We start from the raw sequence: 26,969 nt of genomic DNA, 5'->3' as shown, positions 1-26,969 counted from the left end.
CCTTTTCTGCCCTTCTTTCCAGCCCTTCCTCAGGTCGACTCCACTTTCTCCCCCGAGTTAAGCCCCAGAAATCCCTTCTCAGACGCCACCTCCCCAGGGAGGCTTCCACAACCCCCGCCTGGACTAGGCTGTGCCTCTCTGTGCCACTGTGCACAGTGGCCTCAAGTGCGGCACGGGCACACAGCCTCACGGTACCGCCACGACCGATCCCTGGCACGTGTGCCCCAACATGCACTCAAGAGTACAGGGGCTACACCTTTGTCATCTTTCATCTTTCTCAGGAGAGCCCACCATGGGGCCTCACTCGGTAAATACCGAACACATCCTCATTCTTTAACCATCCAAAACTTCTCTCTACATCCTAGCTCAGAGCAAGAACTTCAGCTGCTCCCAGAGCCATTTCTAACAGCTCCATTCCTGATCTTTCCCTGTTCTCAACTCCTATTTATAGCCAGTGCCACAGTAATTTGCTTCTTAATTATTTCACTGTTATCATGTATAATTTAATGTTCCCTGAGAGAAGAGAAGTTTGTCAAGGGCAAGAACCCTACCTCAGACTCTTTCGAGTGTTCTGAGAACACCTAGCACAGAGAGAGTGTTAAAAATCGCGAAAACAGCCCCCACTATCACAGAAGCAGCAACAATTAAAATGTGCTGGACACTCTCTGCCAGGCACGGGGCATGGTGCTTTATATGCCATGTTGGAAGCTTATGACACGACTCAGATGAGGAATCTGAGGCGAACAGGGATTATGTCACTTTCCCAAATTTACATCATTTGAAGCAGACTCCAGAACTAGGACACAAACCCAGGTCAGCCTGGTTTCCCAACCTGAGCTCTTAGCTACTTTGCTACACTGACTGCTCTGCTACTGGCAACCTCCACCCCATCTTCAGCACCCAGCTTGCTAAACCTCCTATTACGTATTCCATCCATATTTTCTGGAGTTCTGACACAGAACTGTCTGATGAACCTATTTTCATATCTTCAAAAAGGGAAATACTTCCCCTTACATCAAACTCTTCTCTCCTTCTGACACTGGCTTATCTCCACCCTCATTTCTTTGATGCAGATGAATGTTTCATATCATGAAAATATAATTTAAAAAACATGTGTTCTGCTGTAGGAATGCTACTTCTTTTAAACAGGTTACTGTCAGCAGTTCTAGAGTTTGAAAAACCAGTAAGACGGAGGAAGCATGAGGATAAAAATATTGCCTTGAGATTTAAAAACAATCCAAAAGACTGCAAATTAACGTTTATTTTGGCCTGAAGTTAAATTTGCCTATAGTTCTAGGAAAATCAGAAATTTTTCAATTCAGTGAAAATATCGAGTAAGGTATAAGTAAAAGGGCCTGATTTGAGCAAATGTGGTATGGAAAGATTAGAGAAAATCTCTATAAATCACACTAAGTTTTGAGAAAATTAAAAACTATCCCATATAACTGATGAACTCTGTAATAAATCAAAATAGGATCTTTCAAAAAAATATGCCAGAAAGGAATACTTAAGAAGCAGATTTCTAAAAACAAGGTTTTTTGAGTTCTCTTGAATACTCAACAGTGAGCCTTAAATTTTTTTTTTTAACAGATAGTCCTTCAAGTATTGCTCCCCCTCCCCCAACAAAAGAAAGCACAACCTCGTAGGGAAAATTGCAGACTGACCCTATCCACACCCCTGCACCACCTTCCCATGATGAGCCAACAGATCCAGTCAAAGGTCCGAGCTGTACCTGAGGTGATAAGAGCTGGAGGCTGTTGGCCCTGGCCGCCATTCCTTGCCCTACGCTCAAGCTTCCGTCCAAGCCTTTGGCTCTCACTTTGTCCCGGGTCACGTACATGGAATGCCTATGTGGACGCTGCTGGGAAGAGAAGGGGCTAGTGTAGCCCAGCCCGTAAGAAAAGGATTCATGAGGTGCAGAGAGAGAATGGGAATGGCTGCTGTCCATGTGCTCAGGCAGCTTCAACTCCTCCATGGTTTTGGAATGCCTGGTTGTGGTTCGGCGTGAGTCCAGAGTGCCCTCACTTCGATTATTTCTCCCCGAGGGGCTGAGCAAAGTTCTTGTGTCACTGTGCCTGGTGGGAGTTGGGCTGGTGGGAGAGTTCAAGTCCAAGCAGCTGGATGGGAAGTACCTATTGGTATTGGACTCTGCAATTTGGGCCCTGGCTTCGGAAAGGTTGCTCACAGACTTGGAGTCACTCAACGCCCCGTGGCTTTTGGCCTTGGTCCTGTAGGAGGGACTCCTAGAGGACTGGGGAATAGTGTCAATGTAGCTATGCCGACTCTGCTTTTCAGTGGGCTGCAGTGTCCCAGCTTTGCTCTGAGAGCTTTCCATGAATGAGTGCCGGTTCTGCTGAGATCTGCTGCTTGACTTGAGGTACTTTGTGCCTGGGCCTTCCGAAGGCTTTGGGTCAATATTGAAGTCAAACTCTGTCTTTGACTTGGCTTCTTTTGGGCTGAGAAGGTGTGGTATGTTATTGTTGGTAAGATCTTTGCTGGTAGAACCAGGCTGGCTGCTTGCTTGGTAGGTTTTGGTGTGCATGGGACTAAGAGTAGCTCCAGCAAGATTTCCGTTTAGGAAGCTTTCATTGGCAGGAAGACCTTCGTCAGCCCGGGGCAAACCCACACCTAGGTTCTGGATGTCCTTGCTGTTGGATCTGTGGTGAGACTGCAAAGCAGCACTTTTGCTGGCTTGGTTTCTATGTAAAAACAAAAGAAGGGTATCGGTTTCCTTCAATAGCAGACACACAAAAAGTATTGTTTAAAAAAAGACACACACCTTCACACACCCCTAAAACACCTGAAAGACTAAAAATAGTTACACATTCAAACATGTGCCAACAAATAACAAGTAACCACAAAGAATAAGCTGCTTAGATCAAGTCACTTTGCAACAAAGCAATGGTCCTGACCAAAATGATTTTGACATCCTTAAATGTTTAATTAACTTTTTGCCAACAGGCTTTCTTAACTGATATTCTGGGAAAACATGTTTTTGCTATGCGGGTGCTCACATGAGTGTTTGTTATGGAATGCCTGGTAAGAAAAGGAGAGCTAAGCTGTAATGAACTCCTGGGAACTCTTTGAATGCTTGACGTCAGAGGCAACATGTAGACTTGAAGGTCATGATATTCACTGAACTTCTCTTTTATTTGTAAAACTCACTGCTGGCTTCAGAGATACATATTCACAGCACATACAGACACCAGTATCCTTTTGTCTTTAGTCTGTATCATCAAAGAATGGGAGTTCTTGCAATATACTCAATAAAAGAAAATGACGCTCTAAAACCAACCGTAAACTATGTTGGATGATCAATGTTTATGTTCTGGAGAAGTGGCAATACTTCTCCTTGTACCCTAAACAGGAATGTGTCTTTAACTGGATCCCAGGGATCGAGAGAGTTAATTTCTCCCCAGAAGACCTAATTTATTCTCTTCATCATCTCACACGTCATCATTCCAAACCGACTAAGGCTTTCTTTAGGATTTAAAGCTTCATTTCCTATCTGGCTTAAAATAAAAAATATAAATCCAGAGGAAAACCTTGTCCTCTATTGGAAAGCTGAAACACCTCACAGCAAGGTCAGTTTGTTCAACTGCAAACTATATGAAGGACCAAACTATACTTTGAGATAGGAGAATGTTTTTAAATGAAAAATAATCTACATAATAAAAGATCCCTTTTTATTATGCATTCAGAAAATTCTGCTGCAAATATCGCTATTGCTGAAGATGGTTTGACATGGGGGAGTTTTGTTCCCATCACACACTAACTGGAAAGAAAGTCACATTTTTTTGCCTTTTTAACAGTAATCTGTGAAATTAGGCCTTTCCATTTTCCCTGAGAATCCACTCCTCAGGCAACAAAGGTAAGGGCTCTTTTCCCATCCTCCTATCCTGCAGAATATTTAAAAAAGCATCTGATACCAAGCAAGCCTGTAACAGTTGTGGAAGGCCTCATCTTCTAAATTCAGTCACTAATCTCTGCTAGTTCAGTCACAACTGCAGCCTCAAATAAGGTCCCTTAAATACGAGCTAACTAAATAAATAGCAGGTCCTAGATCTAGAAAGAAACGCAAAGAAACAAAAGTTTCGGGGCGCCTGGGTGGCTCAGTCAGTTAAGTGTCGGACTCTTTTTTTTTTTTTTTTAAAGATTTTATTTATTCATTTGACACAGAGAGATCACCAGTAGGCAGAGAGGCAGGCAGAGAGAGAGAGAGGAGGAAGCAGGCTCCCCGCGGAGCAGAGAACCCGATGCGGGACTCGATCCCAGGACCCTGAGATCATGACCTGAGCCGAAGGCAGCGGCTTAACCCACTGAGCCACCCAGGCGCCCAAGTGTCGGACTCTTGATTTTGGAGCAGGCAGTGGCCCTCGATGGTGAAAACCGCCTGACATGGGGGTTCTGCGCTCAGCAGGTAGTCTGCCTCTTTCCCTCCACCTCTTGCCTTCCCCCCACTTGTGTGCGTTCTCTCTCTAAATCAATAAATGAAAGAAAAATAAAATTTTTAAAAAATTAAAAAGAAACAAAAGTTTCATCTTCTGTTAAAGGATATCAACTGACTCTAACCCTGGATCAATAAAGGGCAGTCATCATACCCTAAGGCATCAGGTTGTTTTTTTCTGTTTGTTGGTTTGTTTGCTTGTTTTTTAAAGAGAGAGAGAGCACGCTGGCAAGATGGCAGTGGAGAGCGGGCAGAGAGAGAAGATCTTAAGCAAACTCTGCACTGAGCATGGGCAGGAGCTCGACACCACGACCCTGAGATCATGACCTGAGCCAAAATCAAGAGCCGAGAGGCTTAATGGACTGAGCCACCCAGGTGCCCTAAAGGGATCAGGTTTTAAACCATCAGAGTCATTTGTCAACTTGTATCTTGTTAACTAAAATATCCAAGCAACTTTACAAAAACCCAAACAAAAATATGTGAATAATCTAACCCATAAACAGACCTAAGTGTGCTGGTTATCTCCCATTCACCGAACCCCCAAGCTGTCCTCCATTTTGCCCCGCCCCACTCAGGGCCTCGGGAGTCCAATGCTGCATACTGCATCACCGGGATCTCTTGCCACCGAACTCCCAGCTGCACTAAGTCGTGCAAGGGCCTGGGGCCTGTCTTCCCTCCCCCTTCCCAGCATGCACCCTAACTCGGGTCACAGCTCTGTCCGTCCAGATTACAGCTCTCACAGGGTGGCTCCTCCTGCCTGGTTCCCCTGGGCTCGCATATTCCTACTTCCTCCCCTTTCTCCTTCAGGTCTAGAGAGGGGGTAATAGCGGAGATAACACACGCAGATATTGTGTAATGCCTGAAGCTCCAAAGAAAACCAGGGAAGGACAGAGAAGAGTGAAGACAGCTGCTAAAGCTTCTGAAAGCCTGGAAGATATGGACCTCAAAGGAGAGCACAAAGCTGCATGTTAGAAAGAACAAATTCGTAGCAACGTAAGGTACAGTTTCTAATGAGAAAAGGGAGGTTATAACGTTAAGGTAGAAACATTTATCAAAGAGTTTGGTTTCCCATAAAAGTACAAAGAGCCTAAAATGCTATTCTGAACGCTTCTGTCTTGGTATTAATTTGAAGCCATGGAGCTTTGCACATAATTCTTTAGTAGAAAGGGCATCAAATTGTCTTCAAATTGGAGTTCTGCCAAAGCACAACAATAAGAAACTGCTCCGAAAATTCCATAGATCTCTTTGGCACACAACTGTAAGGAATCTGTGCTAAACTGCCAACCACTTAAAGAGGATTTTATATATAAACCCTTCTGAAATGGCTGGCAGAACAGTTCATCTTTTTAGTTAAAATGACTTCTCAAACTAAACATCAAAGATGCCAAGCCACATTTTTATGGAGAAGGATGGCAAAGCAGGACCGGTGAGAGGGCAAGGCAGGCTAAAACACCACCATCCCACCAGGTCCAAGGTCAGGAGAACCTCAGGACAGTCTGAAGGAGACTCAGGCAGGGCAACGTAATGCCAAGAGAAGACACGGTATGTGAATGTGTCTCAGGGACACGGCAGCAGAGTATGTAAGTGGCAGCAGTGATGCTGGGAAGCCGGAGTTAGCCATGGTCTTTGTAGAGTTAGTGTCCCCAGTAAGAAGGGAATCCATAGAGGAAATATGAACCACAGACAAGTGTAGAGAAAAAGACATTTCCATATACATGTAAACTCAGCTGAGATTGTTCCTAAAGAAACCACTTAAGACTTTTCCTTTTAAAATTCTACATGGTGTGGGCGCCTGGGTGGCTCAGTGGGTTAAGCCGCTGCCTTCGGCTCAGGTCATGATCTCAGGGTCCCGGGATCGAGTCCCGCATCCGGCTCTCTGCTCAGCAGGGAGCCTGCTTCCTCCTCTCTCTCTCTGCCTGCCTCTCTGCCTACTTGTAATCTCTCTCTGTCAAATAAATAAATAAATCTTTAAAAAAAAAATTCTACATGGTGTTAACACCTAAACACAGATTCTTTCATAGGTTTTATTTACTTATCATTTCTATTCTTGTCTACTTCAAAAGAAGATTTAGGTGGACTCCTTAAAGACCCATATAAATTACAGTTTATCACCACACAAATCCTCCTTGACAGATTCCCAAAGAGGGTTCCCAGGGAGAGCCTCAGACACCCACTGGGGATCTCTCAAGCCAAGTCATTAGAGGATAGATACAAAGGTCCCCTTTCATGATATGGGTTGCACCATTAATCACTACAGCATGAAGCAAAAAATTGTCATCAGTCTACTGAACTTTATATCCTTGGGATCCTTTTCCTTTGCAAATGTGAACTAGAGGAGTCAAGTGATAATTAAGGCAGAACAGAGACAAAAGTACCTGAACTGGGGAGTGATCCCAGATAAGACAGAGGCATAACTTGAACTTCCTAAATGGAAAGGAGTAACTACATGATGACTATTATTCCTTAGTGTACTAAAATCTCATGAAAACAGACAACAAAGTGAATACAAACTTGGTTAAGCGGAATTTGAATCTGCTCACAGGCCTCCCGGGGCGCGGGGGGGCAAACAAACAAAAAATCCCCAAACAAATAAAACAATCCAGCTAAGAATGGTCTATAACATATGTAAACCAATCATTCAGAAGACAGTAAAGAGAAGTAAAACACAATCACACCATCGCAGTTAGGCAGAGAAAACATAGGATAAATGGTTATTGTCAATTTATGGATATGCTCACGTATCTTGAAAAAGTACTAGGTCTCGTGTTTTCAAAATTCCAATAGATTAATAACAATTATGTTATGTGGAGAGAAAATTGCAGTGAAAGGAGTTTTCTATATTCAGAAAACTTCACATTAAGAATGACCATTTTCTATTTATCTTTTAAGAGCAGATGAACGAAACAACTTACTAATCCCAAAGGCTGAGCAATACCAGATGACAAGACCAGCTTCTTGGTAGAGAAGGGAAGACAGCCCCCCACCCCAGAAGTAGAGGGTTTTTTTTTTTTTTTAAGATTATGCTAAAAATTTTTATTTTAAGAAACACCAATTTTAATCACCATCTACCAAAGTGACTTTACTATTTCCATATTGTTATTCTTAGGAAAAACTAACTTCTCAACTCAATGATTAAAAAAACAAAAACATACGAGCTTTCTAATAGAGCCAAACCTACTTGGTTCAGTTGCAAAGACTGTCCTGGGTGGCCTCCTCCCCACTTGTGTTCGGCATCCTCTTTTCCCTCCAGAAATTCTCTTGCCCCCCCCCCCTTTTGCCTCCAAGAATCATGCCTTGGCCCCATTTACGCAGGATCTTCTCATTCATGAGGCTAGAAACCCCCTTAGTTGCTAACCTATGCTACCTTTCCCAGGAAATGCATAGGTTTCCATAATATATTATTAAAGATAAGAAAGTCTTTAAGACCCACACAACTCTTTAATTATGGTTCTGAATCATGTAATAAGCATAAGGAAGATATTTTTGAATAAAGAGGGCTTTCCTTCTTTTCTTTAATTGCATCATTTAAGCAGCCACCTCCTCCACCTACTTGTAAGACCAACACTGCATCTGTATTTCCTTAAAAGGGAATATTTACCTATTAGACAAAGTGCTGCTTTCCACGTGGTAAGGTTTTCTTTTTGCTGACCTTGAAGGGGAGCGATCCAAAAGTCTCTGGGTTTGAAATGTAGGGTGATTCAAACATTGTTCTGTCAAGTATCTGTCAGCTGGGTCCAACTTCAGTAAATTCTTAGGAAACAAAGTTAGGATCGGAAAGAACATTACAAAGTCAAATTTAAATTGTAATAAAAACCTTATTTCTTTTCCTTATAAAGGAAATGCATGGTCATTGCAAACTATCTAGCGAACGCAGTTTAGTCCAAAAACACTTTTTAAAGAGGGTTATTTAAATTACCACATTATTGGGATGCCTGGGTGACTTGGTTAAATGTCTAAATTTGGCTTAGGTCTTAGGGTCCTCGGATGGAGTCCTATGTCAGGTTCCATGATCAGCGGGGAAGTCTGCTTCTCTTTCTTCCTCTGCCCCTTCCCCACTTGTGCTCGCTCACTCATTCTCTTTCTCTCAAATAGATAAAATCTTAAAAAAAAAATTTTTTTTAAATAAAAAAATAAATTATCACATTATCTTACTGCTGTTGCCCTCTGGGGATAAGCTCTCCCAGCCCTTTTCTGAATATCGTATATACATATTTTGTTTTATAAAACCTGACTTTATGTTATATGTGGAAGTTGTGGATCCTGCATTTTTCACATACTAGTCAAAAACATTTTTTACAACATAACAGACATTTGAAATGTTATCTTGGAAGAAGTATATATTCACATGAAACAATATACACTCATCTTTCTCCTGCCCCCTCTTGGGAGGCAGCCCATATTCTTGCACATCCTTCCATAGATATTCTGTACCTATCTCTCTCTGTTGCTTTTATTTTATTTTATTTTTTAATTTTTATTTTTAAATTTTTTTTTATTTTTAAAGATTTTATTTATTTATTTGACAGAGAAAGATCACAAGTAGGCAGAGAGGCAGGCAGAGAGAGAGAGACAGAGAAGCAGGCTCCCTGCTGAGCAGAGAGCCCAATGTGGGACTCGATCCCAGGACCCCAAGATCATGACCTGAGCTGAAAGCAGCAGCTTAACCCACTGAGCCGCCCAGGAGCCCCTGTTGCTTTTATTTTACCCAAATAGTAGCAGACACGCTATGGTCTGCACTTATCTTTCTTTCCAATGGACATTAGATCTTAAGAGATCATTGCATATCGGTAAAGAGCTTTTACTCTATGGATATGACTTAGGTTGTTTTTAGCAATTCTCTAATGACAAACATTTTGGTTGTTTCCTTTATGTTATTATTATGAAAATGATGCAACAAATAAATTCACAACATGTTCTTAAATGACCTAGGAAGTGTGTGGGATGGATATACCATAATTTATTCAACTGGTCTACTGTTAGACATTTAGATGGCTGCTACTTTTCACTATTATAATTAATGCTATGATAAATATCAGAAATCCTTGCATGCATACATGATCCCTTTCAGGGATGCCTGGGTGGCTCAGTGGGTTGAGCCTCTGCCTTCGGCTTGGGTCATGATCTCAGGGTCCAGGGATCAAGTCCTGCATCGGGCTCTCTGCTCAGCGGGGAGCCTGCTTCCTCCTCTCTTTCTGCCTGCCTCTCTGCCTACTTGTGATCCCTCTCTGTCAAATAAATAAATAAAATCTTAAAAAAAAAAAAAAGATTCTGGTAACCCAAGCCACTGTTTATATGCAAGTGGATTTACATTCATGTTGACTCAGATACAATTCTAAACTTATTGTAGTTCTTGCCTCCTCCTCTTTAGAAAATAAAAAACTGTGGAAGTATATAAAAATGATTTTGGTCTCAGTGGCCAAATAGTTAACATCAAAATGGTTTCAAATGTATGATACTAGTTAAAAACAGCAAAGCTGGCTCCTGAGTAGTATTTTAAATTAGAAGTACATATGACTTTTTACAAGCCAAATATCTACTAGCATCGAAGTGCTATTTTAAGATTATCAACTGTAGAAATTACTGCATATACACACAAAGAACTTTTTATATCCATAAATATAGCTGTTAATTTTCAAATTACTTAAAAGGAGGAGGTCATTATGAGGAAAGTATAAAACTCACCAAGTAAACAGCTTCAAAATTCAGCATTTCAGGGGAAAAAAAACATTTTTTAAAAACTAAAATAGAGTCCATATAAATTACCGTGGGTTGGATCAATTCTGGTAACCTGCATCCCCTCTAAAATGGCTAATATGTATAAACAGATGCAGGATGAGATGGCTATTTTAGGTACTTATATATGGACAAAATTAACAAATCTGCTTTAGGGAATGGCATAGAGAATATATTTCTTCATGAAAGGATAAATAATGTTCTTTACTTTTCAAAGTCATTTTGAAAATGGCTAAAAGACAAAAGGAATAATTCTATTTATGTAACATTCAACAACAAGGCAATATTAATCTTTGGTGATAGAACTCAGAATTATGGTTTCCAGGAGTGGGGAGGCATATGGGGTAGAGAGCCAGGGAGGGGCTCTTGAAGAGGCTTCTTGGGTGTTAATAATTTTCTCTATCTCAGTCTTGATGTGGTTACATTGATATGTTTACATTCTAAAAACTAACTGAAATGTATACATAATTTGCATATCTTATGAATATACATTTCAATAAAAATGTTTACTTACTGTTAAAGAAGTTTGAAGTTAAATATTCTAAATAGGGATTAGTTTAATTTCCAAATTGGTATCAATAGAGAAAGATTCTCATTATCTTTGTACCTTTATCTGTTCTGGATTTTACCAGGTACAACACTGACCCTTGGTAATTAGAACTGGTAATGATTTAACTAAAAAAAGTTCAGTTATTTTTTTAAAAAGACAAAAGGCAAAAACCATAAAATTGTATTTAATTCAGTTCTTTTTTCACTTTATTTATATTTTTAAGTTACCAAATCATTAAGCCGTGATAAATATTGATTGTGTGACAGAACATATTGACAGAATCCAACTGAATCAAGAGATAATTTATGCCTAATTAATATGAAAAACCCTTGAGGGTTATCTTTTTAATAGCATCTCTCAATCTGTGTTCAGAACACCAGTACTGTAGTTATTTTTTTAAATTTTATTTTAATTTTTCAGTGTTCCAAGATTCATTGTTTATGCACCACACCCAGTGCTCCATGCTATACGTGCCCTCCTTAGTACCCACCACCAGGCTCACCTAACACCCTACCCCACTTCCTTCCAAAACCCTCTGTTTCTCAGAGTCCACAGACTTTTTTTTAAAATAGTATTCAGTATTTAATTAAATTTGGGAAATGCTGAGCAAGACATAAATGCTTCTTTACCTGGGATTTCTGAAAGCCTTCCTAAATTAATGAATATTATAATTCTCTACAAAAGGTTATGTGGTATGTGGCCTTTCTAAAAGCCGTGCCCAATCCCTCACCATTGCCCTGACACCAATTTGCACAGTGTTCCTCTGCACACAGAGGAACATAGTTTAAAGCACAACAAAGTTCTGAAAGTGCTCTCGGCAATTTCCAACTGTGCTAAGTGTACCTTTAAGACTACGTGTATAATGTAACCACCCCTGATTATGAACAATAAACTAAATGGACATACAATAAAACTGATCCATTAACAAGTGTTTTTTTGAAGGTCTACTATCAAACAACCAGCACCAGCTTATGCACTGGCTGGCTGCAATGAAATCCAGAGAAAACAGGAAAAACTGGTTCTCGCTTAAGCGGCTGTCCATCTAATGGGAAGGAAGAGCTTGAATAAAAAACTGTGAGAATGTTTCTGGTAGTGCAGAGCAGGAGAACTTTCTGGATAGGGACAGGAACATGAGGAGGCATGCTCAGGTGTGGTAGAAGCAGTGAATCTGCTGTGGCAAAAAAAAGAGAGAGACCCAGAAAAAGCCCCACCCTTAGGGAGAGAAGAGGCCAAATTAGAAAAAGGGCAGAACTAGGTTCACTTACAAAATAATCTTAAGAGAGGCCTTAACAGTCACGTTAAAAAAAAAGTTAGAACATTTCTTCTTTCAACATTCATTTTAATATTTGTTTTGAAACTTTATACCTAAGCAGCTCTTTAACGCTGAATTTTTAAGTTATTTATTACTTATATTTAAATCATTATTATTCTATCCACTTTAGGAACATAACTGAGGTATCTCATGGTCCTGTCTACATGGAATGTTACAAAACTAGGTACTGTTGCTATTTTGATTAAACCGCATGCTTTTAACATAACCTAGTCCCCAATTATTCACTATAACACATCTATTAACGAAATACAAAGTAGGCTTTGGTCACATGTAAACAGAAAAAAATCCACAAACCAAAAGACATTTTATATAGACAACATCAACTTGTCCCACCTTCATTAAGTCAAGTAAGACGCTATTTAGAATTCCAAGGTATCTTCTCTCCAATGTCTGAGGGTGGTTAACAGCTGGAAACTGTAAGAACAGATAGGAGTGTTAGCACTCGGGGAAGGGGACACATGTGCCTATGTGCTGTGAGTTCTGGAAAAGGTAGCAAAGGAACAGAAGTTACTGCCCTAGTGCCAGAGTCAAATTCATTTCATGTGTCCTTTAGTTTTATGTCTATGTATTGGAGGTACAGATTAATAGGACTAGGTATCAAATAACAGGAAAATGTATAGATAAGAGAGGATATTAAATCTAGCCAATGAAGCATGTAAAACAAACCTAACTGTAAAGATTTGAGACTATACAGTTTACAGGGTACTCTCTGTTTATATAGACACTTCAGTTATAATACAGTTTATACAGAACTTGTCTCCTTACATAGACAATTCTTAAGGGTTTTTCACAATATCATTTACTCTTGAAAATTAGAAAATGGGAAAAAAGAGAGAGAGAGAGAGAGAGAGAGAGAAGGGGCACCTGGGTGGCTCAGCTGGTTAAACAGCTGCCTTCAGCTCAGGTCATGATCCCAGGGTTCTGGGATCCAGCTCTGTGTCAGGCTCCCTGCTCCTTGGAGAGCCTGCATTTCCCTGTCCCTCTGCCCCGGCCACCACCGCTCCCCACCCCAGCACCCGGCTCATGCTCTCTCTTCTCTCTAGCTCAAGTAAGTAAATAAAAATCTTAAAAAGACAGAGAGAGAGAGAGAGAAAGAGAGAGAGAAAGTGAAGGCAGAGAGGCCAGTACTTGAAAGGCCACAGAAATAGCAATAATGAATCAGACACATGTTTGAACATTGCTTTTAAAATACTTTTTTAATGACCTGTTTTCAATTCCTTCCTTTATATAAGCTGGAACAGAAGGCAAACAGTCTTCTAAATTAATAAATGCATTTTTAAATAAAATGAAGAGAAGAGGTCAAATTTATTAAGGTGCTCTGTCCTCTCTGCGACCCCACATTTTGCAACATCCACGTGGATGAGAAAGTATTAGAGCCCAATGCCAGGCACTCCCTTGCAATGGGAAGTCTCCTTTGCCTTTAATACATATTTCCTTTATACCGACATAAGAGCACTTCAAAGTACCAGAATCCTTGAACGTGTTCAGTACGTGGATGGGAGGACTAGTTATGGAGGGAAATTCAAACAAATCACTGAAGTTGTGATTATGACATTATCTGCACACTGAGCTAGGGACAGCAGGAATTACAGCATATGGGTCAGACCTAAACCATGCAATTAAGCAACCCACAGTCTGGCTGAGACAGCAATCAGCACTGAAGTGTGCAGCCAAAAATTCGACTTGAAGCTCGGAGGAAGGAGAGACCAAGGTGGAGAAAAAGACTTGCAGCTGGAGAAAAAGAGAATCCACAGATAATATTTGAACTAGGTTTTGAAAGGTAAGAAAAATGTGAGGACAGAGAAAAGTCGGACAGCACCCCAGACAGAGGAAGTAGAAGGAAAAACACGAACTTGACACAGACACACGGGCAATAATTTTAACTAATTAGAGAAGGAAGTGATGCTATACAAGGCATTTTAGCAATTCTTTTTATTTTAGACATGAAGGTGATAATCAGAAAGTTCAAATAACTTATTCAAAGCAAGTTACATAATTAAAAAGCAGAACTAATATTTGCATCCAGGTCTATAATCCAAACCCACACTCTTTCTGAACCTAGGCACCGCTCTCAACAGAAGTTCTTTTGGATGTTGTTGGAGTATTAAATACCAGCCCAAAGAGAGACACCTGTCATGCTGTGATAAACAACTCTGTCTGCTACATTTTAATTAATATTTTGCTCATGAAGTCTATCTTATGTTACCAGATGTCCCTTTCTTTCTTCAGAAGTAACATTTCATTGATAAGAAAATTAATGCAGAGACTGAAAAAGTATTAAAAAAATTATGATAAAAAATGACCAAACTAAGTTAAAAAATTAATTTATATGCTTTTGAATGAAATCTACCATTCTCATGTGATAATTCAGCATATAACCAAAACTCAAACATAGAAGTTTAAATTATATCCCAACGAGTAGTTTTTCTTTCTTAATCACTTGAACAAAACAATACAACGAGAGTATGTCTTTAGCAAGCTCTTACTATGTGTCAGGCACTGGTCTGGGCATATTACAGAGAACAATTAACCTTCACAACATTTTCATAGCATTTTCTACACGAAGAAACCAAGGCACAAGAAACTTGCCAAAGTCATTCATGTAAGAAATATGGAGCCAGGCTATGAACCCCAGCAGTCTAACTCCAGAGTCTATACCCTAGACTATGGGACAGCAATTGTTAACTTTTTCAAAATAAAGCATAACAAAAGGGCAACATCTTGTTGACTTTCCAATCTCTACACAACTGAATCAAAATGCCAGTAACACTGAACTAATCACCGGTGAGTCTGTAACTCACGGAAGTTCCAGTTCCCACACTCTACATGCTTAGCTATCTTTTGCAGATATTCTTCAACAAAATGATAAAGACATTCCCCTCAAATGATGTTAAACCTCCAAAAAGATTAACCTAGTTTAGTTAAAAGACCACAAACACGTTCAGACTAAATTGTAAAAATATTAAAGTTTATAAAAATCAAAGTAACACGGAAGCAGCAATTTCTCTGAAGGTTATTTATAAGCGGTGCTGTCATGTGCTACCCAGTGTTTTACAGATACTACTACTTAGTGAGGAGGTCTGTGAACAAAACGGACCATATACACAAATGAGGGAAAGAGATTCTTCGTTTGGCCTATCTAACCCAAAGCTACTCATTCTTCATATCCACGACAAATTTCAAATCTTCTATAAATCTTCCTCTAATGAGTCCAGTCAACTATGATTTCTAACTTTCCAGAATGTTTAACACTCTCATGGTCTCAGCCATACTAAGATGTGTGTTAGAAAACAGTGCAACACGGTAAAGAATGAGGCGTTTTATAATAAGTCATATTGCTTTCTGATTATTTCATGCACAAACGTCTTAATTCTTCAGCTAGTTTGTAAGTTATTAAGGTCAGGTACCATAACACATCTGTTTACACTCTCCTCAGGCAATCCAACATGGAGTCTCTTTAACCAGGCAAAGAACAGGCAGCCAGCAGACCAAGCCTGATGTTCCAGAAGTTACTGTTAAAATCCTGAGGTCAAATATTCAATCATTCAGGGGCACCTGGGTGGCTCAGTGGGTTAAGCCTCTGCCTTCGGTTCAGGTCATGATCTCAGGGTCTTGGGATCGAGCCCCACCTTGGGCTCTCTGCTCAGCAAGGAGTCTGCTTCCCCCACTTCCTGCTCTGCCTGCCTCTCTGCCTACTTGGGATCTCTGTCAAATAAATAAATAAAATCTTTAAAAAAACATTTCAATCACTCATTATTATTCAACCTGCTAGGCACCACTCTAGATGTGCTATGAATCTACTGGTGGACATGGTAGTTCATTTCCTTAAGGAATTCATCAGTTCAGTGAGATACGTATTTTTTTGAACACAGCTATTTAAAAAAGAGATGGCAATGAGGACTACTGGAACACGGAAGGGGGAGTCACCCACTCCCTGGAGGAGTCCAGAAAGGCTTCCTGGAGGGAAAACACTTGACCTCAGTCTGGGAGAAAAGAGGAGGAAGAGCTTTCCACGAAGTAGAGCAAGTACTAGGAGCACCACAGAAATGAAAACACAGCACTGTAGGAGCAATATGTCAAGGAAATGGTGAGAAGTTCAGTATGTTGACAAGTAGGGGGCAATGGTGGGAATGAGTGGCAGATAAAGTTGGAGGGCTAAGAGCAGGGGTTCTTAATGTTATCTATCGCCTAAGGAGTTTAAATGTAAGCAATCCCATAGAGGTTTCCAAACACAAAGGAGATACAACTGAATGTGCAATCTGAAGGACAATTATTGCAAAGGCAATGTGAAAACACTAAAGTGAAGACAGAAAGTTTGGAGAGATGCGTTCAGGAGTGATCGTCAATAGTTCAGGTAAAACGGTGTTAAGGGTGAAGGAAGCATTAGAGAGAGAGAGAGAAGGGAGGTGCAGTTGAGCTTGAGTGCTGATGACATAAATTGGCTCAATCCATCATTCAAGTACTCACTGTGTCCCTAGCTAGATGTGCTGGACTCTGTTACAGATGCTAGAAATAACAGTAGAAAAACAAGATTTCTGCCATTGGGGAGTTTATACTCTAGTAGTTGAGAACTCAACCATTAATAATTGACAAGTAAACAAATAAACAACACAACTACATACCAGGGGAAGTGCTGGATGGAAAAAAGGGGGGAAGGGTTATGGGAGACACTAGGAGGAGGGTGGGGGCAGTATGTTGGTGGCATCAGAGAAGGGGACATTCTTGGAGCTGAGATTTATACAAAGTGAGAAGGGACCACACAACAGAAGCACCTCCCTGGGAGAAGGAACCACAAATCCCAAATCCATGAAGCTGGAAAAGTCCTAAAATGTTTTTAGAAGTCAAAGAAAAGCAAAGGCAAGTGTGGTGGGAGTTTGGAGAGAGAGGAGTGGGCACCATGTCGGGTGCTCATGTGTGAGGAGGGGATGGGCCTCAAAGTGGAATGAACGGAGGTCCAGAAAGTCAAAAGAAAAAATGAAGTGCTCAGCAAAACTCAAGAAAACATGGTTTGAGAATCATGCATTTAAGAGAAAGAAAGAAAATGGCAGTGAGCATATTTTAGTGTTCTCATAATGGTCACCAATTGGCATGTTAGCCCAGAGTAGTTGAAAACTAAAAAAGTAGCTTTGGGGGTAGATGGAAGAGAGAAGCAGCCTTTGTCTGCCTACTGTAATAAGTTGCTTATCTCTCATCTGGGTAAAGTTTCTACCTTAAGACCCTCTTTAAGCATATTCTCTGAAAACAAGTTTTGTACAAAGTTAGCAAGCCTAGAAAAGGCTGCCCAAGACAATATACTAGTTTGAAAAGAAGATCTGATGTTTCACTGTCAACAGACAAGAAATACATGCTAGAATACAACCTTTAAATCTATAGAATGCAAGGATTCATATTCTCCCTCAAATCATTACAAATGTTTGTTCAAATAAGCAGTCATTTATACATTTTCATAGCTTTTAGGGATGCTTAATATTTTAGACAAAGAAACATTCTGAGAGAACCAAAGTATAGACTGTAATAATGCATATGCTAAAACAGGGTTTGCAAAATTGGAACTTATCAGTTAGGAAAAACATTACCAGCTTCCACTTTCAAATTCAGAATATTTCTTAAAATTCACAAATTCTATATAAGATTCAAAAATAAAATACTATAATGGGGATTATAAGCATCGTATTGGGAAAGGGAAGAGTATTCAATGGACAGCTTAGCATTCCATTGTGCAATGAACAATGATTTAAATACTGCTGTATTGATTCCATTTGGAGTTTTAGTAAAGCTTCTTACCCGGAGCCCATGGAATCGAGGATTACTGTAGAAGAGCTTCATCTGTTCGGATGGAAGTGGTCCTAGCACCTTCTGAATAGTAAAAAGTTGGTCAATTTCGCTTTCTCCAGGAAATAAAGGTTGTCCATCGCTAAGCTCCCCAAGAATACAGCCCACTGACCACATATCGACAGACTTTCCATAAGGAGCTCTGAAAGGCAAAGGGAGAAATTGTCTTGGCAAATGAAGAAATACATTTTAATAATTTCCAAATTATTTTGAACAGATTCATAATTTAAAGCAATTCATATATTTAAGGAACTACAAATGAGGCTGAAAAAAAGGAATTATGGATATTCAGGAAAAAATTCGGAGCACAAGTAAATAAAACTATGCTAACAAAACCAACAGTTTAATAATAATTTAGTAGGTATAAACTAAGTTGGAATCTACTCATATCTGGGCATATCTTGAACATGAATGGCTTAATAAACCCTAATACAGTACACATGTCTGATGAGTTAACACTTCACCTGGAAAATAAAATGCTCCCAAGAAATGCATTTTCTAGGTAATTATCCTTTAGCTCTTAAAATGTCAAAAAGTTATACCTCATCCATTTTTTGAGATCAGTCTATTAAAATGTACTACTGACTCAACGTGTCTTCTTAAACAATAAACACTGAGTACTATTTAACTTCTGATTGCCCAGAATCACAATTTCTAATAACTAAGAGTGGGCTAAGCTTTATAGTATTATTTACCTAAAACTATTTGTACCCTGTGTATATGGAGCTTTATGATAACTATTTGCCTCAAAGCATCTTTTTTCCATTTCCTTAGGGGTTTATAGTTCTCCTCTAGGATCTAAGTTTAGCAGAGGGCTCTGTTATTAATAAATGGAGGCTATATGTGAAAACCCAAGTACTCCAAAAAAGCTTTATATGTATGCCCCAATATCTATACTCTTAAATCAAATTGTATGTGGCAGACAAAGAAACCATATTTTATTTCGTTTCAAACACAAATAATCCAAATTTTAAGAAGGGAAAGCCATGAGTGCCTGGGTGGCTCAGTCGGTTGGGTATCTGACTCTTGCTTTTGGCCCAGGTTATGATCTCGACGTTGTGGAATCGAGCCCAACATCAGGCTCCATATAACGGCATGGAGCCTGCTTACTCCCTCCCTGTGCCCCTTCCCCGGCTCATGCTGTCTTTCTTTCTCTAAAGAAATTTAAGGGCACCTGGGTGGCTCAGTGGGTTAAGCCGCTGCCTTCGGCTCAGGTCATGATCTCAGGGTCCTGGGATCGAGTCCCACATCGGGCTCTCTGCTCAGCAGGGAGCCTGCTTCCTTCTCTCACTCTCTATCTGCCTGCCTCTCTGCCTACTTGTGATCTCTGTCTGTCAAATAAATAAAATCTTTAAAAAAAAAAAAAGCTAAAAAAAAAGTTAAAAGAAGGGTAAGACAAAATAAAGTATTTGAAAAAAACACAGGATGAAATTCTAGAATGTCATAATGATACAGCAGTAATACAAAACTTTTAACAGATACTCTAAAGCACTGTTAACACTATACAGAAATGTTTCTAGGACAATAAGTCATTACAAATGAAAGTCAGTATTTTCTTTATCTCATTTCATTCCCACAAAAACCTAAAGGACCATATTAGGAAACTTCATGTACATTTTCCTTCTGTAGCTTGTTGGGGAGGGAAGGATACTGATCTTTCTTTAATACATGTATAAAAGAAAAAACTTGTGCTAGATGGAGAAACTTACAAAAAATCTCTACATACCCAAATCACGCTATTTTTCTTCTGTCAACGGATATGAATAATTTATGCCGCTGGAACTATTTTGAATGTCAAGGACAAAGTCTTAAGAATGTACAAAAATGTAAAATCTTAATATTAACCAACTATCAACTGATTTCAATGGGATTTTTACACAAATAATATGGTTCTTCAACTAGTACTTGACAATCATTTAATTAGTAATATATAATTTGGCCCCAATTAATTGGAGTCCTATCTATTTTTGGTAGCTCCCACACATCTCTAAACATAACTGCAGTTTTCTGACAGGTATTATTAGGCAGCAAATACTCTGAAGGCCTATAATAAGGTTGTCCTCAGAATGAACTCATTGGGGCCATCACATAGACAAAATCATATCATAAAAAGTCCTCTACCATACATGACTCCTTGGATGGTATTCTAAGAATGATCTACTTCATATTCATTTCTTCTTTGGCAAATCTGTCCAGTAAACTCAAATTCCAAATCCCTCCCCAAAGAAAATGGATTACGCATCTTATTAAGTCCAGACAGAGGTACACAGAAAAAGAAACAAAGACAAACACAAAAGAAAATCAATCAAAAAACCAAGTTTAAAAATTTGCACAGGGCGCCTGGGTGGCTCAGTGGATTAAAGCCTCTGCCTTTGGCTCAGGTCATGATCCCAGGGTCCTGGGATCAAGCCCCACATCGGGCTCTCTGCTCAGCGGGGAGCCTGCTTCCTCCTTTCTCTGCCTGCCTCTCTGCCTTCTTGTGATCTCTGTCTGTCAAATAAATAAAAATACTTAAAAAAAAAAATTTGCACAGAAATTCTAAAATCTATCCACATAAAGAGAAATAATAAAGTGACTAACCACCATTTGTTTCCCAAGATAAAGCAAGCTTTTGATTAAAAAAAAAAAATAGTAAAGCTTCCAATAACTGGTATCAATAATTCTTATATACTCTATGTCAGCAATGAATCAAGAATTACAATCAGATGGTTAACAGACACTGGGAAATTGTGAATATCAAAATAAACCCTCAGTGAGTAACTTACACATACTGTCATCATGATCTTCAACAACAACAAAAAAACCACAGAGGGGCGCCTGGGTGGCTCAGTGGGTTAAGCCTCTGCCTTCAGCTCAGGTCATGATCTCAGGGTCCTGGGATTGAGCCCCGCATTGTGCTCTCTGCTCAGCAGGGAGCCTGCTTCCACCTCTCTCTCTGCCTGCTTCTCTGCCTACTTCCAATCTCTCTCTCTCTCTCTCTCTCCCTCTTGTCAAATAAATAAAATCTTAAAAAAAGAAAAACACACAGAGAAATTTGTACTCCTACTATATAAGTAGTATCTTTTAAAAATTAAATTTCTCAGGGTGCCTGGGTAGCTCAGTAGGTTCAGTGTCTTGACTCCTGATTTCAGCTCAGGCCATGATCTCAGGGTCATGGGATCAAGACTTGCGTGAAGCTCCACACTCTGTGCAGAGTCTACTTGAGATTCTCTCCCTCTCTCTTCCTCTGCTCCCTGCCCCCACTTGAGCTCTCTTTCTAAGATAAACAAATAAATAAATAAAACCTTTAAAAATTAAATTTCTCATGACCCCTATATATATGTCTCGCACACTAAAGAGATGAAACCTATAATAAGAGTACCAGTCATCATCACTACCATATCTCATTTTATTTGCAGAGTTTGCCTTCTTTCTTCATTCTTGGATGGTTCCCAAGAAGGAAATACAATGTATGGAAAATAAGAAAGTACTACAACTAAGGTAATACAGGATTATTCATATAACTATGTAATAAAGTTCAGGAGGATAGGATCCTTCTTAGGTTCTCAAGTTTCTAAAAAGAAAAGAAAGATCTTTTCAGAAAACCCTTTTCTGGGGTAAACAGATGAGTGAAAGCACTGAAAGTGGAAGGGTGGGCACAAAGTGGACGGATGTGATATTGCTGAGAAAATCAACAATGCGGTGTGTTTGAGTAGCCATTTATCATCAAACGAGGTTTCTCTATTCAAAAGAAAATTGGCAACTGCTTCAGTATTTATACCATGTTTCTGGCAAAGTGATTAGATATAAGACACACCTGATAACTGCTTGTTGAATGAATGAATGAATGAATGAACCAACAGATAGGCCAGTCCTCCCAGAAAGAGATCGAGTTTATTTCTTCATCCCTTGAATCAGGGTTTGGCCATGTAACAGGTTTTGGCTAATGAGGCGAAAACCAGGGTAACAGAGGCTTGAAAACCACCTTTGCATTGAGGCTTGCCCAATTGCTGCAGGGAATTTTTCGGCTATCACATGAAGCCACTTGGACTTGCCCACTGGAGGATGAGTCTCCTTGGAACAGAGATGGTCTGTCCCAGCCAAGGCCTCATAAACCAACCATCCTCCAAATGATCTACTGAGTGACTACAGCTACCTGAGTGATTCCCATTGAGACCAAGAGAACAATCCAGCTGAACTTTAATTACTGACTCCCCTAAATCACTGGCATCCAGAATTGTGAGCAAATAAAATGGTGTTTGTTTTATACCATTAAGCTTTTGGGTGGCTTGTTATACTGCAAGAGGTTAACTGGTATTTAATTAACTAAAGTTCTTATCTTCCATAGATGATCCCAAACCTAATGACACATGATCAGCAGATATATAAATGTCATTTTATCTGGGGAAGGTAACTTACCCAAGTAAGAGTTCTGGGGACCGATACCACCTGGTGGCCACATATTCTGTATAATTAGCATTATTGCCTTCTGATAAGTTCCGAGCAAAACCTGAAAGACAGAAAACCCCGAAGGTATAACTGTGAAAAAGAAGCAACAATATCATGTTGGCAAGGTATTTCAGTGCTAGTAATATTTTAAAGGAATGTCAAAAGAACACAATGACTGGTACTGAATGGGCTATTTATTAATGGTCCCTTCATTATTTTTAAAATGTTAGTCCATTCGTATATCAGTTAACATATAGTGTATTCACTAAAAAAAACCCGTCTCCTCCTATATTAAAGAAATAGTATTTTTGAAGTCATCACATACTTTTATAAGCATTCAGAGCATACTTTTAAGTCAGCTCTCTCGATAAATGCAAATCTTGGGAACAAAATGAAGTCCCTACAAGAGCCCAAGTCAAAGCTAAAATACCCTGTCACAGATGGCCATTATATTTTTTTCCCCCTAAAGGATTTTTATTTATTTACTTGAGAGAAGGGAGGGGGGAATTACGGAGAGGGAGAAGCAGACTCCCCATTGAGCAGGAAGCCCGACAGGGGACTCGATCCCAGAATGCCGGGATCATGATCTGAGCCAAAGGCAAACACTCTGAGCCAGTCATTATATTCTGATACGTGGGATTTAACATTAGTATTTGTAGATCTACTGTTGCTGATCAGCTCTAGCCATTATATAGACAACTAATAGTTGGCAATAATGGAAACTAAGCAGGCCAAAATTATTTTCATCTCCTAATGTGACAGAGAAGCATATTAGGGGTACCTTAATTACTTACAGACTCTATCGATAATTATTTTCCCTCTAAACCCTTTCAAAAGATTTTGGGGCCAAAAAGTAAGCCAGCAGGTAAGCTAATTAGCCACCTAACACACCAAAAGCATTATGGATAGTCAGAGAGAACCAGAATATTAAAATGAGGGGTAAAACATTAGAGTAAAAAATTGGAAGAAATATTCCTATTTTCAAATAGGATTCTTCAAGATAGACAAAGGAGCCCAGTGTTATAGAGGGAAAGCAGTTGAGACATGATCACTGGGGACGCATAGGGTACAAAGAACCACATGCAGTGCAGCCATGTGAAATTTCCTTACCATTTCAAATTGTCTTTCCTTTAAAAAATGATGCTGGGGGTGCCTGGGTGGCTCAGTTGGTTAAGTTTCTGACTCTTGATTTTGGCTCAGGTCATGATCTCAGGGTCCTGGGGTCAAGCCCTGAGTCTGGCTCCGTGCCCAGAGGGAAGTCTGCCTGAGAATTCTCTTTCCCTCTCCCTTTGCCCACCCACCTACTCTATTTCTCTCCGCCCCCCCCATAAATAAATAAATAATTCTTTAAAAACTAAAACTAAAAATAGAAAAGAAAAGAAATGATGCCCCATCAGGAATACCTTCCCCTATTATTAACCATTCTATAGGCATCACATTTGTATTTACAATTTGTTTACAAATTTCAGTAATTTGGGGGTTTACGCAGATCATCAACCCATAGAATCATGGATACATAGTAAAGGAAGCATGAGGTGCACAGAATCTCAGTACTTGATGGTAGTCACAATTATGGATAGGAAGCAAGAAATAGACCCAGAAATATTCCTGAAAATCATAATACTAAGAAAGTGCTAAAAATGTCAAGGTCAAAATCTTTTAAACAGCTGTATTTCGATATTTCTTTCTTATTCTTCTAAGCACTTCATAAGATGTTTAAAATACAGCAGGACTTGCAAAGAAGACATCCAAATGGCCAACAGACACATGAAAAAGTGCTCAACATCACTCGGCATCAGGGAAATACAAATCAAAACTACAGTGAGATATCACCTCACACCAGGCAGAATCGCTAAAATTAACCAGTCAGGAAACGAATGACAGGTGTTGGTGAGGATGCGGAAAAAGGGGACCCCTCCTACACTGCTGGTGGGAATGAAAGCTGGTGCAGCCACTCTGGAAAACAGCATGGAGGTTCCTCAAAAAGTTGAAAATAGAGCTATCCTATGACCCAGCAATCGCACTACTGGGTATTTACCCTAAAGATAAAAATGTAGAGATCTGGGGGCGCCTGGGTGGCTCAGTGAGTTAAAGCCTCTGCCTTCGGCTCAGGTCATGATCTCAGGGTCCTGGGATCGAGCCCCACATTGGGCTCTCTGCTCAGTGGGGAGCCTGCTTCCCTCCTCTCTCTGCCTACTTGTGATTTCTGTCAAATAAATAAATAAATTCTTTTTTTTTTAATTTTTTTTTTATTATTATTTTAAAAGATTTTATTTATTTATTTTACAGAGATCACAAGTAGGCAGAGAGACAGGCAGAGAGAGAGAGAGGGGGAAGCAGGCTCCCCGCTGAGCAGAGAGCCTGATGCAGGGCTCGATCCCAAGACCCTGAGATCATGACCTGAGCCGAAGGCAGAGGCTTAACCACTGAGCCACCCAGGTGCCCCATAAATAAATTCTTTAAAAAAAAAAAAAAAAAAGTAGTGATCTGAAAGGGCACGTGCAGCCCAATGTTTATAGCAGCAATATCCACAATAGCCGAACTATGGAAAGAACCTAGATGTCCATCAACAGATGAATGGATAAAGAAGATGTGGTCTATATATATATACAATGGAATAATATGCAACCATCCAAAAAACAAAAACAAAAAAACAACATCTTGCCATTTTGCAACAATGTGGATAGAACTACAGGGTATTATGCTGAGTGAAATAAGTCAATCAGAGAAAGACAATTATCATATGATCTCTCTGATATGAGGAATTTGAGAGACAGAGCAGGGGTTTGTGGGGGAAGGGAAGGAAAAATGAAACAAGATGGGACTGGGGAGGGAGACAAATCAAAAGAGACTCTTAATCTCAGGAAAGAAACTGAGGGTTGCTGGCGGGGAGGGCGGGTAGGAGGGATGAGGGTGCTGGGCGATGGACACTGGGGAAGGTATGTGCTATGGTGAGTCCTGTGAATCGTGTAAGACTGATGATTCACAGACCTGTGAAACAATAATACATTATATGTTATAAAGAAAGAAAGAAAGAAAGAAAGCAAGCAAGCAAGCAAGCAAGCAGGGCTCTTCTTTGCAATATTCCCTATAAATAGTATAAAAAAATTTAAGTCCTACAAAACGTTTTTTCTCAGGCAAGCAGGTTCATAATATTCAAATTCTTTGCAAACACTGAGTGAAAACAGTTACACTTGCTTCTAATAGCCACACTGGAGAAAAGTGGTCCTTCACACAGTACGTTCTTAGAAGGCTTCTATTTCTCATTTGTTCAACCACCTCCGAGGTACTAATCTAACTCTTGCTTATGAAAGGAGACGAATTTTCACTTATATGTAGGAGTTTACATTATACTTACGATTATACTTGAATATATGAAAAATAACATTCAGTCAAGTTGTTATTTTTCAGCATACAGATTAGACAAAAGATTTAAGTGACTCAGAACTTAAGCACCCTAACCTATAGTTTTAAAACTTTCCTGAATTATTTCAACTTTAATTTTTAATAGCACTTAATACAGTTTTATATATATGGAAATGAATGCACAATTTTCTACTAGGAGAGTACAATTCAAAAGCTTCCTTATAGGGGCACCTGAGTGGCTCAGTGGGTTAAAGCCTCTGCCTTCGGTTCAGGTCATGATTCTATGGCCTTAGGATCGAGCCCGGCATCAGGCTCTCTGCTCAGCAGGGAGCCTGCATTTCCCCCCACCCATTTGCCTGCCTCTCTGCCTACTTGTGATCTCTGCCTGTCAAACAAATAAATAATCCTAAAAAAAAAAAGGCTTCCTTATACACTCAACCAGGAGATGGAATATTAAACATTAATTACTAATCTCATTCACTGAACATTTAAAGGGAATAAATGGAACTGCTCTAAAAAGTCTTTGACGTTTATAGGTATGTAACCATTGCACATGCATGATACATATGTATTTACCTATGCATATTGTTAGTTAATGATCATATCTAAAATAATTTCTATCAATGTTTAAAATACCTCAAAAATATTCTTTTATCGTACCCAAAACAGAAGGCATAGTAGTGTTTCATAGAAAACTGGTTTTTTGGAATCATTAAGTACTGGGTTTATGAATATATACACATGCATCTATTTGCTTTGCATTCTCATTAAACAAATACTGCATTATGAATTTTTAAAAAGAGTAGACAATACTATGCAAAGAGTGTACAGTAGTCACCTAACCATCCATTTTCAACACATGACCCAACAGAATATTCCTCTGCTAACTGAAGTCTAAACATAAAAAAAAAAAACCCAAACCTTTTAATAAGCCTTTAAAAGCTACCTATGTGTTATATTAAATTAATTCTACTTACAGGACTCAATTTCTTTTTAACTTACCAAAATCACACAGTTTCAAAACATCATTGTGGCTGATTAAGAGATTTTCTGGCTTTATATCTGAAGTATAAAGATGAAAAATCAATTATTAAAAAATGTTCCATGGACTGCTGATTGACACTATTGGATCACTATAACAGCATCTAATTAGAAATATCCAGAGTAGGGGCGCCTGGGTTGCTCAGTGGGTTAAGCCTCCGTCTTCAGCTCAGGTCATGATCTCAGGGTCCTGGGATTGAGCCCTGCGTTGGGCTCTCTGCTCAGTAGGGAGCCTGCTT

General features: G+C 39.5%; 1 protein-coding gene across 7 annotated transcripts in view; it reads right to left on the bottom strand.

The window, feature by feature from the left end:
* The window catches only part of CDKL5 (cyclin dependent kinase like 5), a 226,528-nt gene that overhangs the window by 42,087 nt on the left and 157,472 nt on the right, over nt 1–26,969 (bottom strand). For all 7 annotated transcript variants that reach the window (XM_032329648.1, XM_032329652.1, XM_032329649.1 and 4 more), the window contains 6 exons: nt 26,692–26,751; nt 22,294–22,384; nt 17,848–18,037; nt 12,397–12,477; nt 8,046–8,197; nt 1,733–2,699 (listed from right to left, as the gene is read on the bottom strand). In XM_032329648.1, coding sequence (XP_032185539.1) covers nt 1,733–2,699; nt 8,046–8,197; nt 12,397–12,477; nt 17,848–18,037; nt 22,294–22,384; nt 26,692–26,751 — 1,541 coding nt within the window. The remainder of the gene's footprint in view (nt 1–1,732; nt 2,700–8,045; nt 8,198–12,396; nt 12,478–17,847; nt 18,038–22,293; nt 22,385–26,691; nt 26,752–26,969) is intronic.

This window comes from Mustela erminea, chromosome X, assembly GCF_009829155.1.
Source record: "Mustela erminea isolate mMusErm1 chromosome X, mMusErm1.Pri, whole genome shotgun sequence".
NCBI lineage: Eukaryota > Metazoa > Chordata > Mammalia > Carnivora > Mustelidae > Mustela > Mustela erminea.
Note: the sequence above shows the minus strand (reverse complement) of the source record. Positions and strands in the feature narration are given on the sequence as shown.